General features: G+C 48.1%; 1 protein-coding gene across 1 annotated transcript in view; it reads right to left on the bottom strand.

Annotated features, from left to right (window-relative positions):
- Positions 1-12252: 12252 nt before the first annotated feature.
- KLHDC10 (kelch domain containing 10) overlaps positions 12253-17534 on the bottom strand; it is a 72360-nt gene continuing 67078 nt past the window's right edge. The window contains exons 9-10 of the mRNA XM_049774954.1: positions 13845-13984; positions 12253-12666 (exon numbers count right to left, since the gene is read on the bottom strand). Coding sequence (XP_049630911.1) covers positions 12457-12666; positions 13845-13984 — 350 coding nt within the window. The 3' untranslated portion in view covers positions 12253-12456. The remainder of the gene's footprint in view (positions 12667-13844; positions 13985-17534) is intronic.

Here is a 17534-nt window from a genome sequence, read left to right as displayed (position 1 = left end):
TTCTCTGGAGGTGGGGTGGGGTGGAGTGGGAAGGTCTCTCTATTGGGGCGCTGAGCCCCAGGACCACCTACACACACACACACACACACACACACACGCACGCACACACAAAACTGCACCGTGCGGGGACCATGCCCAGCACCCAGACAGAGACCCTTTTTGCCTTCTCTGGAGGTGGAGTGGGTTGGAGTGGGAAGGTCTCTCTATTGGGGCGCTGAGCCCCAGGACCACCTACACACACACACACAACAGCACCCTGCGGGGACCATGCCCAGCACCCAGACAGAGACCCCTTTGCCTTCTCTGGAGGTGGGGTGGGGTGGAGTGGGAAGTCCTCTCAATTGGGGCGCTGCAGGCTAGCCTTACAGAAGCCACCAGGAACTGCATTTGGTCCCTGTCGGGGTGTCGCATCCCCTCCGGAGTTGCATCCCTGCTGCATCCCTGCCCCATCCCGGCTTCCAATCCTGGGAATCCCTTTGTCCCCCGTGTCTCCGCCCATAGAAGCCCCTTGAAGGCAGGAGTGCCCCCCACCCCCCGTAGCCACAGGGCCACCGGCGCTCCGGCCCTGGGTGCTGGTGCCTCGGTGGCCCCTGCCCGGCCGGGAGCGCCCCGTGGACCGCAGCAGACGCCCGCAGCGCGCGCCTGTCGCCCTCTCCTGGCCGAACCGCGCGGCTCCATCTCCCCACCAGGGGGAGCAGAGAGGCGCCACCGATGCGCGCCCAGAGGGTCTTGGGGTGCTCAGAGCTGCGGGGTTGGATCCCTGCCCTGGTCAGTGGGGTTCAGATGTTCCCAGCACGACCCTCTCTGGGTCTTTTCCGGCTCAGAAATTTCTTGCACCCTTGGAGATCAGACGGGGCTCGCTAAGGAGGAATTTCTGGTTCTGACACCCCAAGAACATAAAATTCTCATGGATGAAACTTCTCCCTCTCCAGGACCTGAACTGGCTCACCAAGACTCTGACTTGGTTTACCAACCTGTGAGATGGGGTGGCAATTCCAGGCTTCTGTTCCCTGGGGGGAGGGGGGAGAAAGGAACAAGGCAAAGATGAAGGTGCACAAACTTTGCAAACACTACAGGAGGTAGACGGTGTACAGTGAGCTTGTTTTAGGGAGGCAGAAAAATTTAAAGTTCCAGGGATCAGGCCCGAGGTCCTACCCAGGCCACCCTAAGTTTCCTACATCCTGCAGATCATTCTAGGGCAACACATCACATCGTTGGGGGACACCTCTTTTTTGGGGGGGGGGATTGATCCCGGGCAGCGCTCAGGGATCACTCCTGGCTCTGCACTCAGAAATCACTCCTGGTAGGCTCAGTGGACCATGTGGGATGCTGAGGATCAAACCCGAGTCCCTCCTGGGTCGGTTGCATGCAAAGCAATGCCCTACTGCTGTACTATCATTCCGGTCTAAGGGGTCGCCTTTTCTTCTGCTGAGAGTCTGGGCAGTTCAGGGGAGAGCCTCAGCGCTAAAAGGCTCCCTGTGGGGTCAGTGGGGCAAATCAAATTTGCCCTGTACAAAGGAAGTACCTTGGAAACCCTCTGGCTAGTCCACTGACTTCCGTGGCAGTAGCTGGACAGCTTTAGGTGGAAGGGTCAAGGACAGCATGGGCTGACTGTCCCCTCCAAAGTGACCATTTGCATCTCTACACTTCCCAGTCTGGCCTGAGGGACAGACATAAGCAGCCGAGCTGTCACTTAGCTGTCAGTCCCTGACTGCCCTAAGCCAGGTTCTGTCAACCTCCTTTCCTGTCCCACGGGAGCCCAGGGTGGAGCTTACTTGACATTGCCCTGGAGACAGACGGTGCAGCCCCAGAGGCTTGTGCAGGATAAACCAGCTTTACTTTGGTTTTGTTTTGGTGCTGTACCCGGTGACACTCAGGGCTTACTCCTGGCTCTGCATTCAGGAATCGCTCCCGATGGTGCTCAGGATGCTGGGATTGAACTTGGGTCAGCTGCATGCAAGACCTTACCTGCTGCACTAGCTCTCCAGTCCCCCCTGCCAGCTTCACTTTACGGAACCCTCCTCATCTTTCCTCTCCTAACTGTGAAGGATTTTTGTTTGTTTGGTTTGGTTTGGTTTTGGGTCACATCCAGCAGCGCTCAAGGGTTCCTCCTGGCTCTACGCTCAGAAATTGATCCTGGCAGGCTCTATGGGGGGACCATATGGGATGCTGGGATTCGAACCACCGACCTTCTGCATGCAAAGGCAAAGGCACTACTTCCATGCTATCTCTCCGGCCCCAACTGTGAAGGATTTGAAAGGAAAAGCTTCTCTGCCCAGGGATCCTGTCCTTGCTTCATGTCTTGAACCAACAGGCAAGTAAGGATTAGACTTAGGGAAACCAAATTTTTGTTGTTGTTTGGGGCCATGCTGACAGGGTTCAGGATCACTCACGGCAATGCTCAGGGACCCCTTTGGTGCTGGGATCAAACCAGGGTCAACTGTATGTAAGGCAACTCCAACTGAGATGGCACATTTTTCAAATTCTCTCCAGCTCTTACATTTTCCCCTCTCCTAGCTTCAAACAAAGAACAGCCAAACATAGCAAACATAGCACTTCCAGGTGTGCTCTCCCTTCCAAAAGTGAAAAGAAAAGCTGATTCCAGAGGCTGGAGAGATTAAGAGAGGTCTTGCCATCCATTACAGGTCAAGCCAGATATGATTCCTAGCATCACATATGGTTCCCTGAGCTCAACCAGGCATAAGCCTTGAGCTCAGAGCCCAGAATATGCCATCATGCCAGGTGTGGCACCCAAAAATAAATAAAATGCTGACTCCAGGGGCCAGGGACGTGGTTTCATGGCTGAGCACTTGCTTTGCACGTGTGAAGTCCCAGGTTTAGACCTTGCCACCACACAAAAACAAATATCAAAACCTCATAATCTAGTCTCATCCATGAGCCACCCAACTGTGTAACACCTGGTCAGAGGCCCAGATTTAAAGGACCCAGAAAAAGGCTCAAAAGACAGCAGGGAAGGGTTTGCTTCCTGGAGCAGAAACAAAGGAGCAGCCCTCAGTAACCCGATACTCCAGGCACTCTCAGTGCACCTGGTGGGGCCCACTGACTGCCACTAACTAGCTTTCTTATGGAGGAGCTCTTTGGATATTCTTTTTTTTTTTTTTTTTTTTGGTTTTTGGGCCACACCCGTTTGACGCTCAGGGGTTACTCCTGGCTATGTGCTCAGAAATCGCCCCTGGCTTGGGGGGACCATATGGGACGCCGGGGGATCGAACCGCGGTCCGTTCCTTGGCTAGCGCTTGTAAGGCAGACACCTTAGCTCTAGCGCCACCTTCCCGGCCCTCTTTGGATATTCTTTTGCTCCGGAGGAGAGTGGGTGGTGCCAGCCCTATTGTCTCTAGCTAATATGATTATGGCCTCACTGTCCTCACATCTCTATAGTTGATTTCCTTACCTCGCCCCAGCTCTACTTTAGGAGCTCCTCATCTTGCTTCTGAGCAGTGGAGAGTTCAGTTCATTGACAGTTCCTTATTGTTCAGATTTCTAAGTTGCAGTATATCTTCCACCATTCGCTTGGTTCCATCAACCAGAGGAAACAGCAATGGCAGACACTTAATGCTTCCTAAGTTCCTGGTGTCCATTATCTGACCACCTGACACAGGATGTTTTGATTTTTGATTTTGGGGTCATATGTAGCAATGCTCAGGGATCACTTCTGGCAAAATCAAAGGACCACATCGGATGCTGGAGTTCGAACTTGGGTCAGCTGTGTGCAAAGGAAGGGCCCTTACACACTGGACTATAGGTCTGGCACATGAATGGACTACAGTGACATGAACAGACAGGTCTCCTTCCCCCCCACCCCCCCACCCCCCCCCCCCGTGCCTGCCAGGAGCAATTTCTGAGCCTGGAGCCAGGAATAACCCCTGAGCACTGCCGGGTGTGACCCAGAAACCACACACACACACACACACACACACACACACACACACACACACACACACACACACACACACACAAAAATGCAAACACTTCTACTAAAACAGAATCTGGGGCCCAGAGAGATAAGACAGCGGTGTTTGCCTTGCAAGCAGCCGATCCAGGACCAAAGGTGATTGGTTCGAATCCCAGTGTCCCCCGTGCCTGCCAGGAGCTATTTCTGAGCAGAAAGCCAGGAGTAACCCTGAGCACTGTCGGGTGTGGCCCCCCCAAAAAAACCAGAATCTGGCCCTCAGAAGTGCTGCTTTCGTGTGTGTGTGTGTGTGTGTGTGTGTGTGTGTGTGTGTGTGTTTTAGCTACACCCAGCATAACTTGAGAGTTACCCTTGGCTCTATGCTCAGAAATCACTCTTGGCAGGCTGAGGACCATATAGGACGTCAGGGATCAAACTTGGGTCAGTGGCGTGCAAGGCAAATGCTCTACCTGCTGTGCTATCACTCCAGCCCAGAAGTGCTGTTTACAACAAGCACTTGTTCCCCTCTCACAGGTGACCTGGCAGTGGACTTAAACTGGTCTACTCAGTTCCTTTTCAGAGCGTCTCCTAGAAGCCTGCTCAAGTGTATCCCTCTTACTGTGCTCACCTGGCACAATAACAGCGCATGGTATGAATACCAAGATGAAGGGCAAGTACACCTCCCATCCCATGCCAGGTCTGCTGTGTGTGCCAGGATGTGCCAGAGGCTCCAGGTCTCTGACCCAGAGTCAGAATGACAGAATGTTCCACCCGAGAAGGAATTTGAGGACTACCCAGCCAACTGCCTCACTTTTCACAGGTGAGGAACTTGAGGCCCTAAAACAGTGAAGAGCACAGAGAACTAACATTCATGGAGCCCAGAGCTGAGCCCTGGCTGGCCCCTGGCCCTGCAGGGCATTCTTCTGGATCTGCACTAACAAACAGCCGCTAGCCACGTGTGTCTGCTTAAACTTGGCCACGAAAAGTAAATCAAATGAGAAATTAGTTCCAGGGTCCGAGTGATAGATAGCACAGCAGGCAGGGTATTTGCTTGCGTCCCACCTAGATTGGATCCCCACCATCCTGTCTGGTCCCTGAAGCCAATAGTAATTTCTGAGTGCAGAGCAGGAGTAAACCCTGAGCGCTGCTGGATGTGGCCCAAGAACAAAACAAAATCAATTCCTCAGTGATAGTAGCCACCATTACTTTTTTGGAGGGGAGAAAATGGCGGGAGACGTTTATGGGACTCCACCGAGCATGTCCAAGAGACATGCTCAGGATCGGTCCCTGGAGGTGCTGAGGAATCAGGTGTGGTGGTGGGGCTGAACAGGCTTGGCTGCTGCTTTCTCTAGCCCCCAAAACTAAACCTCAAACCTGGGGCCAGAGAGAGAGCACAGTGGTAGGATGTTTGCCTTGCAAGCGGCCAACCCAGGATGGACCCGGGTTCGATTCCTGGCATTCCCTATGGTCCCCTGAGCCTGCCAGAAGTAATTTCTGAGCATAAAGCCAAGAGTAACCCCTGAGTGCCGCCAGGTATGACCGCCCAAAACCAAAACCAGAACCCCAAAACAGAATTTTGCAGTGCTGTGTCACTATTAGGTATTAGACCCTCCATTATAGAGAACATTTCCTCCCTCTCAAATCTGTTGGTCCAGAGTCCAAGTGGAACCTGAGCCTCCCAGCTGAAAGCCAGACAGAAACAGGAAGAAGCTCTGTTCTCAAGGAATCAGTGCAGATGGATTGCAGCATAGTATAGTTGGATCGATGGGGAAGCAGCTTAAGGAAGCACGCTTCCTTTTCTCACAAACCACAGTGTCATACAGGGAATAGTAAATCTAAAGCTGCCCACACCAAGTTAGCCACTGAGCTTCCTCCACACCCGCTCAAATGGGCCTTCTCCAGGAAGCCAGTTTCATGGTGGACTTCAAAACTCAGGCTGCTTTGATGTCTCCAGAGGACTTAGTGCTTGTATAGTCTGTTTTTTCTCTCTGGTCAGCTGAAGGGTAACAGATACTACATAAGATGAGAGAAGCCAAAGAACAGAAAATGGGCTTGTGGAGTATTAACTGTCAGGGGGCCTGGACACACTAAATTATGATGAGTATGGGATTAATTGGATTGTGGGGCTGATCTAATCCCAGCCCACTCAGTATATACCTTGTTACTCACTGGCTGGAAACACCTTTGAATACAGCACTTTGGATTGGCGTTTAGACCACCTAATCCCACCTCCAGGTGTTGTGGTCTTTTTCTTCAGAATAAATACTAGGATGCTCTCTTGTATTTCCGGATTGGAGCTTGCTGCTTTTTAGGAGCTGAAGACTTATGTGTTGGAACTCCTGAATCCATTTCTCTCTTTTCTTTCTCTCTCTCTCTCTCTCTCTCTCTCTCTCTCTCTCTCTCTCTCTCTCTCTCTCTCTCTCTCTCTCTCTCTCTCTCTCTCTCTCTCTCCCTCTCTCCCTCCCTCCTCCCTCCCTCCCTCCCTCCCTCCCTCCCTCTCTCTCTCTCTCTCTCTCTCTCTCTCTCTCTCTCTGATTCTCTGTCTCTCTCTCTTTCCTCTCACTCACTGTTATTTCCTAGATCAACATTTGCTTCTAAACCCATTTTTCTCCAATGTTTTGGCTTTAGAACCTGAGGATTAGTTCTATATAATGGCACCCAAACAGGGACCTGAACCCTGGATGAGGGTACCTTTATTTCTTTGGGTTTTGGGACCCATGCTCAGAGATTACATCTGGCTTCTGTCCAGGAGCACTCTTGACAGTGATCTGGAATCATATTTGGGTTGATAATGGGATCTAGTGAGAGTTGACCAAATCAATTTCTCTTCTGTCTCCTGCCATTGTATATTTTCCTCCATGGAGGTGTCTATATTTAACATGATTCTCCCTCAGAAGGTACATTTACCCTGACAGCTGGCCAATGTTGATGGTGAAAAGGACATAACTTTGGTGCTATTATAGGTGAAGGCTCCTAAGGTGACCAGAAATGAAGAGGCTGCCCTGGAGACTGAGCAGATGAAGAAAAGGTCCGGGGAGAGCGAGGGAGATCAAGACCTGAATTAGGAATTGTGGTTGCATTCCCAAAAGGTCTAGCTTTTCTGGGGGTCTTTCCTGGGGCTCATGGGGTTATTCTAGAACCTTGGCAAGCTTCCTGCTTTGCCTGATTTCCCTGCAGCCTCCACCTTTCCAGTAAAACCTTGAATCATTCCAGACATATGCCAGTCTAGTGGTAGTTTGGGGAGACAAAGAATGAGGCAAAAGGAAGGGCACTGATGCTGTCCAGTTGCTTCTGTGCTGAGGACCTGGGGATGGGGGTGGAAGAGTGATGCTCCACGGAGGGGATGACTGAGGCCAGCAGTCTTCACAGGTGTGGTGGTGCTATGTAGCCAATAGGTCAGGCAGAAAGTTAATAAGCAATAGACTTTACAGGACAAAGTGCCTGGGGGGTAGGGAGGAAAGTTGGGGAGTAGTGGTCAAGATCACCTGGCACATATACATATAACACACACCACACAGCACACACCACACATGTACACAACATTCCCACCAGACAATCAAGGTGGTCTGGAATCAAGTAGATCTGAATAAGATTTATTGATTGGGTTGTTTTAGAAAACCAACAGCAAAACACTGACAAGGTACATAAATACAGATCGGACATTTTTCGGGTAGATTCACTATGTCTCCTACCTGCTGGTAGGAAGCTGGGGAAGGTGGGAAGTTGTCCCGACCATATGGCATGCACACCAGACTGCAAAAGGACGCCCACACGACTGCACAGGACTGTGGTGAAGAGCTTAGCTCGAGGCAAGCATTGTGTGGCTGAAGCACACGCTGGAACAAGAGCCACGCCAGGCCTCACCCCCATAGAGGCTGCATGAAGCCCCTCCCCCATTTCTGGCCTAGGTGCTCCTGTAAAACCCACAGGGGCCTTGAGAGGGAGCTGGAGCTGGAACTGGAGCAGTCCCAGACTATACAGGCAGCGGGGAGAGGAAGTCAGCGTTTTTGCAGTCTCTTCTGTGTTGTAAATGTGCATTGGGGCAACAGCGAGAACTACAGCTGTGAGGACCATCTCTTACACCCTGCTGTGCACAGACAGACAGCGCAGAGCCTTTCCAAGACTCCTAAAAAGGTGGGCGAGATAAATAAACCACGGAAGTTGGACTCACAAGTTGGTACCACTTTTGAAGTACGACTCAGAATTTCTGTCTAACACTAGACTGGGTTCTCAAGGTGCCGGAAGGGGAACCACCCTAGCATTGGGCTTGGATGGGGTAGGGCGTCATGCACGGGGAGGTCAGCATATGACCCCATCCAGTGCTCTTCGAGTCCTGAGGTACTGGGATAACCAAGAAATAAAAGCTGATGGTGGAGCTGACACTCATTGGGGCTATAAACCCTGATTCCTCCTGGCATTCAATGTCAGGACGATGATGAAGAAAAATGGCTTTGTGCTACATCAGAGTGCTGGCAGGTAGATGATTCAGTACCTTTGAATACTTGGAAGACCACACAGAAAACAAACAAGCCTACCTCTCTAGGACGAAGACCCACATAGTTGTAAAGGAGAATTTGACTCTCCCACATGCCAAGGCATATGGCTGGAAAAGGTACTTCCAAAGGGATAAAACAAGGTTCCTAATTGAAAGACGGAAAAGGAACTATCTATCAAGAGCAAAGAGATGTGATGAAATGATGGGAGAGCTTCTGTCCCACCTAAGGAGCTTTTTGTTTCTTTTTGTGCCGGTCACACTTGGCAGTGCTCAGGGGTCACCCCTGGCTCTGCGCTCAGAAATAGATCCTGGCAGGCACGGGGGACCATAGAAGATGCCGGGATTCAAACAACTGTCTGTCCTAGATCGGCTGTGTGCAAGGCTAACGCCCTACCGCTGTGCTATCTCTCCAGCCCAGAGCTTTTTCTTTCTATAGATACTAAGGATTCTTTAGTGGTAGTAAGGGAGATGGCCTAGAGACTATGCAGTAGGGGCCAGAGCAATAGCACAGTGGGTCAGGCATTTGCCTTGCATGCAGCCAACTTGGGTTCAATCCCTAGCATCCCATATGGTCACTCCTGGCAGGAGTGATTTCTGAGTGTGGAGTCAGGAGTAATCCCTGAACACTACCAGATGTTCCCCTCCCCCCCCAAGAGAGAGAGAGAGAGAGAGAGAGACTGCAGCAAATGCAGCAACAGTTGTCCTGGACTGAGTAGCTGGGGCTACTGATCTGCTGGTTTCTGATCATGCTCCTTGGTTCTGCCACTTCTACTGCCAGTGTCTCAGCAGCAAGAGTTCACGGAAAAGGTGCTTGTGGGGAGAAAGAGGAAGGACTAAAAACAAATCAACTGTTTGACAAAAATGCTGAAACACTATCTGTGGATTTCAACTATCTGTGCTTTACTGTTGCTCCTCTTGCTAACCAGAGGTGACTGTCATGAACCTTTGCTTAGAAATGTAAGCACTTCGTATGATATCTGAAAATCTAGTTATTTGCCAGACATGAATGGTCTACAGCAAATGTTTACATCATGTCCCTGAAAAAAAAACAAAAGATTTTGCTAGTGGAAAAGGATTGGAGTTTGGCCCCTGAACAATAGTTAAAATTTCAATCTACTCTATATTTGCGTTCATAGATATTATTTTTGCCAAGATGTGAAAATTACTCTATTAAAGTGGAGAAAACATTTTGGTCTTGATTTCATAAAGCACTGCATTCACAAAGATAAATTAGTATATATATACATGGGAAAACTGACAGTATTAAACACTAGGTTTTAATTCTTCAATTAGCAAAATATTTATAGGTAAACTTCCTTTTACCTATAAATATAGGGAGATGCAAAATTAAGATAGTACAAAGATGCCTAGGAAAAAGTTTAAATTCTGACAAACCCACAGAACACCAAGTGTCTAGAAACTGAAATAAGACATGGACTTGCACATCCAGTTCTACCAAGCGTACACTTAAAGCAGCCGATGACATTGTAAAATCTTGTTATAATCTGACTCTCAAGCCAGGTTATACATCAGATTATAAACTGCCTTCCCCACAACTGAGAAAAAGGCATCTACCTGTCTTATCGCCACACCCTATATATAATCTGTATATATTTCTACATGTTTCTATATATTGCACTTCATTTCCAGGACTGTAGTGCAGTGCTGGGAGCACCTCCAAGAGGCAGAGAAGCAGCACTCTGAAGCCTTCCTAAATCAGGAAGGGTCAGGAATCCACAGGTCTCTTCCAATACCCGGTGACCTCTGTAGGAAAGTCTAGTCATCCACATCTCAGGCTCACACAAAGAGCTTCATTTACCATCTAAAACATGTGCTATATGCAGTATGTGTTAGTCTCTGCATTCAGTGGAGCAGGCTACCTCACACTCATGAGCTTTAAAGAAGACACTTTGGACAAAAAATGTGTACTTGAATGAAAACAACATGCATGAAAACGAGACCTACAAAGTCTACCTTAAAGAATGCTAGGGTGGAGCGATGTGCTTAAAAATAGATACGAAGAAGTGGGGACAGCCCCAGATCCCAGTCCAACTCTGTGGCAGCTCTCTGGGTTGGCAGAGCTCATGCCCTGCCCAGACCTGCAGGCCCAGGGAAGGAGAAGCAAGAAGGCTGGACATTCAGTCTTTGGTCCCTGTGTGCATCCATGACAGCAGCCCTTTCCTCACTGCAGACAGTAGGGCTTGGTTTATTCTGGACATATTTCCCCCAACAATCTGAAGCCAGGCAGCAGAGATCTCTTTTGAACTAAGGAAGTGAGCCCAGTGGGTGGCCAGAGGCTAAATGCCACACAGAATGGTTATGGCAAAATGGAGGGGTGGAGATATTGTTTGTTTTCCAACCTTTCCTGCAGCCCTCCAGCCCCTGGGACACACCCTCAGAGTCTCTGCAGTCTGCTGGCTGCCTCACCCCCATAGATGATGGACATAAGGGGTGATGGAAGAAAGCCCAACCTTTAGGTCTCTGAATCTCAAGGAAAGTTTTCTCTTTTCTAGAATGGAACACCAGATGCTAATGTTTAAGTCATAACGAAAAGATGATTTGAAACCCCTTCTGGGATAAAGGAGGTGAGTGAGGAATAAAAGTGAAGTGGAAACAGGCACTTGAAGGAAACATGGGCCCCCACTCTCCTGACTGGGTCTCCTGTCAGACTCCTGAGGGCAAAGGGATCATGTCTCCCATCTCTCTTTCAGAATTCAAAACCAAAGCAAACAAACCAGGACTGAAATGTCACACTAAAAAGATATAAGTAGGCTTGTTCCTTCCTCACACAAGTATTGAAAATGAAACTGAAACTGAGTTCTTTGGGAAGGGTGACCGGTGGCATCCCAGCCCTCCCCCCAATGGCCAATGACAGCACCATGCATGTGAAAGCAGGCAGGCTGGGGGCAATAAGGTAAGAGAAGACAGGACCAGGGAGCTCCTTGAGATGAAACCTACTGCCTGAAGAAAGGGCAGATGCACGGCCCAAGAAGAGACACAAGTTTGGAAACAGAAATGGCCCCTTTAGAGCAGTGGTTTCTGTTCCCTGGCATAGTGCTACATATTTTAGAGTCTATGATCCCCCATGAAGAAGTTATAAACTTAATAAGCATGAGAACATTTCAAAACACAGAATGAAAAATCTGAACCATCGTAAATGTCTGACATGTACGTAGTGCCATGATTTCTAAGAGCGACAAGGAATAGCACAACTACAACACACGTTATGTCTTTGACAAGCTTACTCTAACTACAGCTGGCACCATGAGGAAGGAGAAACCAGTCACTCGTCAAGAGCTGCTTAACTGCTTCACTTTCTTCCGGAAACCAGAAGACAGGGCTAGCGTCACTGGGCAGTAAGATACGTGCCCCCCTCTTGAGTCAGGAGATCCAGCAACTTTTCTCCATGACTCTTTGGTGAGGCAACATCAGGGCAGTCATAAAACCCAAGAGACTCTCAAAGTGAGCCTTCTGTATTGTCGCCTGAATTTCTGGATTCCCGTTTATTTCACTTTTTATTTTGTTGATGTTGCTTTAACACTAAAAGTACTGGCCAACATGGTCCTATGTTCAGAGTTCTTTAAATGTTTCTTTTAATCTTATCCCAATTCAAAACATTACTAAAGTAATTTTAGACTTTGCCTCAACTCCATCAAGGCAGATGAAGTGTGTGTGAGTGAGTGAGTGAGTGAGTGAGTGTGTGAGTGTGTGAGAGTGTGTGTGTGTGTGTGTGTGTGTGTGTGTGTGTGTGTGTGTGTGTGTGTGTGTGTGTGTAGAGAGAGAGAGCATGATAGAGGAGAGAAAGAGAGAGTATGTGTGTGTGCTGGGGGCTGGGAGGAGAAAGGGCAGAGGAGAGAAGCAAAGGAAGCACAAAGGGAAATGAAATTTCCATAAACTTAAAACCAATTTACAGAAAGGCATCTGATGTATTTTCTGAATAAGGCCTTGATCAGGGTAACCAATTCTCTTTGTAGCACATTCTCCACTGCCCATAAATAAGAGAGTCTCTTTAAATTAACATTTCCAGTATCAGTGAACAGTCCAGGTATCTTCATTTCAAGCGCTCGATGAGTCCCTGTGTAAGTCCCAGGTGCAAGAGCTGTGTTCGGGAGAGGTTTGCCAGGTTGGGGAAGGCCGCAAGCAGCTTCTCCCAGGCCAGTTCCAGCAGGCTGGGTACCACCAGCCAGATCTTAAACAGCGACCCAGTCCTTTTGTTCTCATGAATGTTGACCACTCCTCCGTGAATATACATACACCCGGCCTAGGAGCAAATGGCAATCAGAGAGAGAAGATTCAAATGCAGGAGAGAAACACACACAGACCATGATTCTCCATGCCCCGCAAAAGGAACAGCAGAGGAGGCTGAGTTGAGAAGTGGTGGAACAATTTTTCACTGACCCTAATATAATAGTACCAAAGAGCTACAAGATAAATAATGAACGAGTTATTCAGGGAGAAACTCTTGGTCCTCCTACACACTGTTTTTGTTTTTGTTTTTTTTAATTTCAACAACTATGACAAGAATTAACTAACACAACATTAAGTATCCAGTGTGTCAAATACTGAGAGAACAGTGATGAAGGTCTTTGCCTTCAAGAATAAATGGGATCTTTAATATGGTAAAAGCTGAGAGGACGAGAAGCAACAGTGAGATTTTTGACATGGTGAGAATGAAGCTCTCCTGCTCTCACAGACAAACTTTTAACTCACCCTCAGGCCTGAATGGCACCTGTTGGCCTTTCTTCAGATTGAGGCCATTTTATTGGTTCTGGAGCCAGACCCATTGGCACTTGGGAATCATCCTGGCTCAGTACACATGGTGGCACTGGGAGACAATGCAGAGCTGGGAACTGAATCTGTATTACACATGCCAGACAAGTATTCTACTCTTTTTTTTTTTTTTTTTTTGGGTCACACCCGGCAGTGCTCAGGGGTTATTCCTGGCTCCAGGCTCAGAAATTGCTCCTGGCAGGCACGGGGGACCATATGGGACGCCAGGATTTGAACCGATGACCTTATACATGAAAGGCAAACGCCTTACCCACCATGCTCTCTCTCCGGCCCCTCTAATTTTATTTTGTTTTGTTTTGGGGCCACACCCAGTGATGGTTAGGAGTTATCCCAGCTCTTTGCTCAGAAATTGCCCCTGGCAGGCTCAAGGGATCATATGTGATGCTGGGGAATCAAACCCCAGTCGGCTGTGTGCAAGGCAAATGGACTTCTGCTGTGCTATTGCTCTGACCCTGCTACTCTAATTTTAAATGTGAGGATAATGTTTTTGGTCCACCATTCTGAGCAAAAGGGCTAGCTCTGTAAGGTCTTAGAAATACATTCAATCCGTGGTTATCTCATGTTAGTGAACGTTTCTCCTTCAGCACCTCTCAAAAGAATCTGTGTCACCTGCAACTGTGTGAGGAAGACAGGACAATCCAAACTTACTGGAGTAACTGCTGCGCAATGAAAATAAACTGGCTCTGGCATGGTAGCTGGGAGCTTCACCCATTGGAAAGTCTGCAGATTCAGCTTCCAGATGTCTCCTAGGATCACCTCTCCATTATAGCCGCCGCAAATAAATACATCTAAGAAGAGAGAGCTGAGGTCACACCAAGGAAAAGGCAATCACTGCTAGGCCAGCAGTGGTCTGCTAACAAAGAGGATGCCAAGTGGGGGGCCTAAGCACTGTGGTCTCACCCCTCACCCATGTCTCATACAATTAGTTCAGAAAGCACGGTGGCAGTGAAAGGGAAACTGGGGACATTGGTGTTGGGAAATGCACACTGGTGAAAGGTACTGAACATTGAATGAAAACTTTGTAAATATGTATCTTATGGTGATTCGATTAAAGAATTTATTTTTATTTTAAAAAAATGAGAAATCATTACTGGGAAGGAAAAAAAAGGAAAGCTCTGTGGCAATCTTGGCCTGGCCAAGGCCTTGACCAGGCCTCTCAGAAGCTTCATATCTGCACCTCAAACTCAAACACCAGCAGGTGACAGGCAAGAAGGTCAGTGAGGGGCTGGAGAGAAAGCATGGAGGTAAGGCATTTGCCTTTCATGCAGAAGGTCGGTTGTTCGAATCCCGGCATCCCATATGGTCCCCTTTGCCTGCCAGGGGCTATTTCTGAGCCAGGAGTAACCTCTGAGCACTGCCGGGTGTGACCCAAAAACAAAAACAAAAAAAAAAAGAAGGTCAGTGAGCAGGAGGCACAGGTGGAATGACACAGCTTCAGCCAACAGAGACCAAGTGGGGCTTCAGGTCAACAATGCCATATTGGCCAGCTTTTCAGGAGAAGCTGAAAATCTGGATTTTTTTTTAAAAAGTGAAAACATTTTGATTTTTGTGTGTTAGCCACTAAATAATTTTTTTTTTTTTTTGGTTTTGGTTTTCGGGTCACACTTGGCAGTGCTCAGGGCTCTATACTCAGAAATCGCTCCTGGCAGGCTCGGTGGACCATATGGAATGCCAGGATTCAAACCACCTACCTTCTATATGCAAGGCAAACACCTTACCTCCATACTATCTCTCCAGCCCCTAAATAAAATATTTTTTATAGTGCAAACTAGGCCAAATAAAATGTATCTTTAGATCACCAGTTGGCAAACTCTCCTTTTCCATACTGCCCTGAAAAGGCGGGTGGCTTATTCACCCATCCATGAAGACAGACCTCTCTCTACAGACACTTATTTTTTGTTTATTTGTTTTGGGATGTGTTTTTTGTTTTTTTTGGGGGGTGATGCTTGGTGGTTACTCCTGACTCTGAAGTCATATCATACCTGGCAGTGCTCAGGAGACAATATGGAATGCCAGGATTCAAACCTGGTCAACTGTGTGCAAGGCAAGTAAGTGCCATACCTACTGTATGGGCACTTAGCCCAAAGAGGAAAGTTGCCTGCAGAAAAAAGTTTGGGGGCACGGCAAAGGCTTTCTTGCTTTCTGCAGCCCAGAGAGGGCCCAGAGAGGGCCACGTGCAGTTCCTGTTGATCTACACAAACCTTCCCCCAAATGAAAGAGGTTTTCTGCTGCTTCAATTTTGTCAAAGAAATTATGGCTAATTATTGTGCAACGAGATCCACATAAAGTTCAAGCCTAACATCCCATTACAGAACTTGGCCTCAGAGAATCAAATAAAAAGACATCTTCACTTAGGTTGATATCAAGTTTAAACCAAAGCGTAATTAACTTATCAAATAGACTGGGAACCTTCTTGGCAACAATTCAAGACAAGTGCAGCTCTCTTCTGAGAGAGGCGAAGCCAGACAAGCCCATCTCTGAATCTTATTCAAAATGCAGAAGCATTAAGGAAAGGAGCTTCTGCAGAGAGGAAAGCGTGAGTCTAGTGAAATTCCAACCAAGCCAAGGAGGACCCAGATCACCCATTTACACAAACACCTCTAAGAAATGATTTGAGATGGTGGAGCAAAATGGAGAATAAGCTCCATTTAAACAACAGAAAGGCAATCCACAGGACTCTTTTTTATCACCCCTAGGTAAAGGAGCTGTCACTACTTTGTTGATTCAAACAATGCCTTTGTGGTCAAAGAATGAATGGAGGGTTCTATTTGGTGTCCAGAGGACAGAAGGGCCAGGAGAGATAGCACAGGGGCGTTTGCCTTGCAAGAAGCTGAACCAGGACCAAAGGTGGTTGGTTCGAATCCCGGTGTCCCATATGGTCCCTCGTGCCTGCCAGGAGTTATTATTTTTTTTTTTTCTTTTTGGTTTATGGGTCACACCGGTGGTGCTCAGGGGTTATTCCTGGCTGTCTGTTCAGAAATAGCTCCTGGCAGGCATGGGGGACCATATGGGACACCGGGATTCAAACCAACCACTTTTGGTCCTGGATCAGCTGCTTGCAAGGCAAACGCAGCTGTGCTATCTCTCCGGGCCTGCCAGGAGCTATTTCTTTTTTTTTTTTTTTTTTGGTGGTTTTTGGGTCACACCCGACAGTGCTCAGGGGTTATTCCTGGCTCCATGCTCAGAAATTGCTCCTGGCAGGCATGGGGGACCATATGGGGCGCCAGGATTCGAACCGATGACCTCCTGCATGAAAAGCAAATGCCTTACCTCCATGCTATCTCTCCGGCCCCTGGGAGCTATTTCTGAGCAAACAGCCAGGAGTAACCACTGAGCACCGCCGGGTGTGCCCCCCCCCAAAAAAAAAAAAAAAAAGAGAGGACAGAACAAGGGCCAGAGTGGTGGCTCAAGTGGTAGGGCATTTGCCTTACACTTGCTAACCTAGGACGGACTGTGGTTGGATCCCCTGGCATCCCATATGATCCCCCAAGCCAGGAGTGATTTCTAAGTGCATAGCCAGGAGTAACGCTTGAGCATCACTGGGTATGACCCCCCCAAAAAGCAAAAAAAATAAAAATAAAAAAAGACAGAATGAACTTTATAAAATCATATTCTGAAGGAGTTATTCAGTTTTTTGTTTTGTTTTGTTTTTGTTTTTGTTTTGTTTTTGAGCCACACCCAGCGGTGCTCAGGGGTTACTCCTGGCTGTCTGCTCAGAAATAGCTCCTGGCAGGCACGGGGGACCATATGGGACACTGGGATTCAAACCAAACCACCTTTGGTCCTGGATCGGCTGCTTGCAAGGCAAACGCCGCTGTGCTATCTCTCCAGGCCCAGGAGTTATTCAGTTTTAACATATCTGGCAAGGTCTCTATAGTATGCCAAATAATTTTATCGATTTCTTTTTAATTTTATCGATTTCTTTTTAAGAACATTTTATTGGTGGGGGGAGTGGCATAGCCAGTGGTGCTCAGGGCTTACTCTGCACTCAAGGATCATTCCTGGAAGGGATCGGGCACTATATGAGATGCCAGGAACTGAAGCCAAGTCAGCCACATGCGAGGCAAGTATTATCTGTAATACTATCCCTCCAGCTCCTACCCTTACTTTAAGAAAACTGGTAAAAGGGACATAACTCTGTGAATTTCCCTAATATTTCTTAGGATGAGAAATACTCTTTCCTAAATTACACAATTTTTTTTTTTTTTGTTTTTGGGGCCCCACCCATTTGATGCTCAGGGGTTACTCCTGGCTAAGTGCTCAGAAATTGCCCCTGACTTGGGGGGAACATATGGGGCACCAGGGGATCGAACCGCGGTCCTTCCTTGGCTAGCGCTT

The sequence above is a fragment of the Suncus etruscus genome, chromosome 1, assembly GCF_024139225.1.
Source record: "Suncus etruscus isolate mSunEtr1 chromosome 1, mSunEtr1.pri.cur, whole genome shotgun sequence".
NCBI lineage: Eukaryota > Metazoa > Chordata > Mammalia > Eulipotyphla > Soricidae > Suncus > Suncus etruscus.
This window is presented reverse-complemented; position numbering and strand designations above follow the sequence as displayed.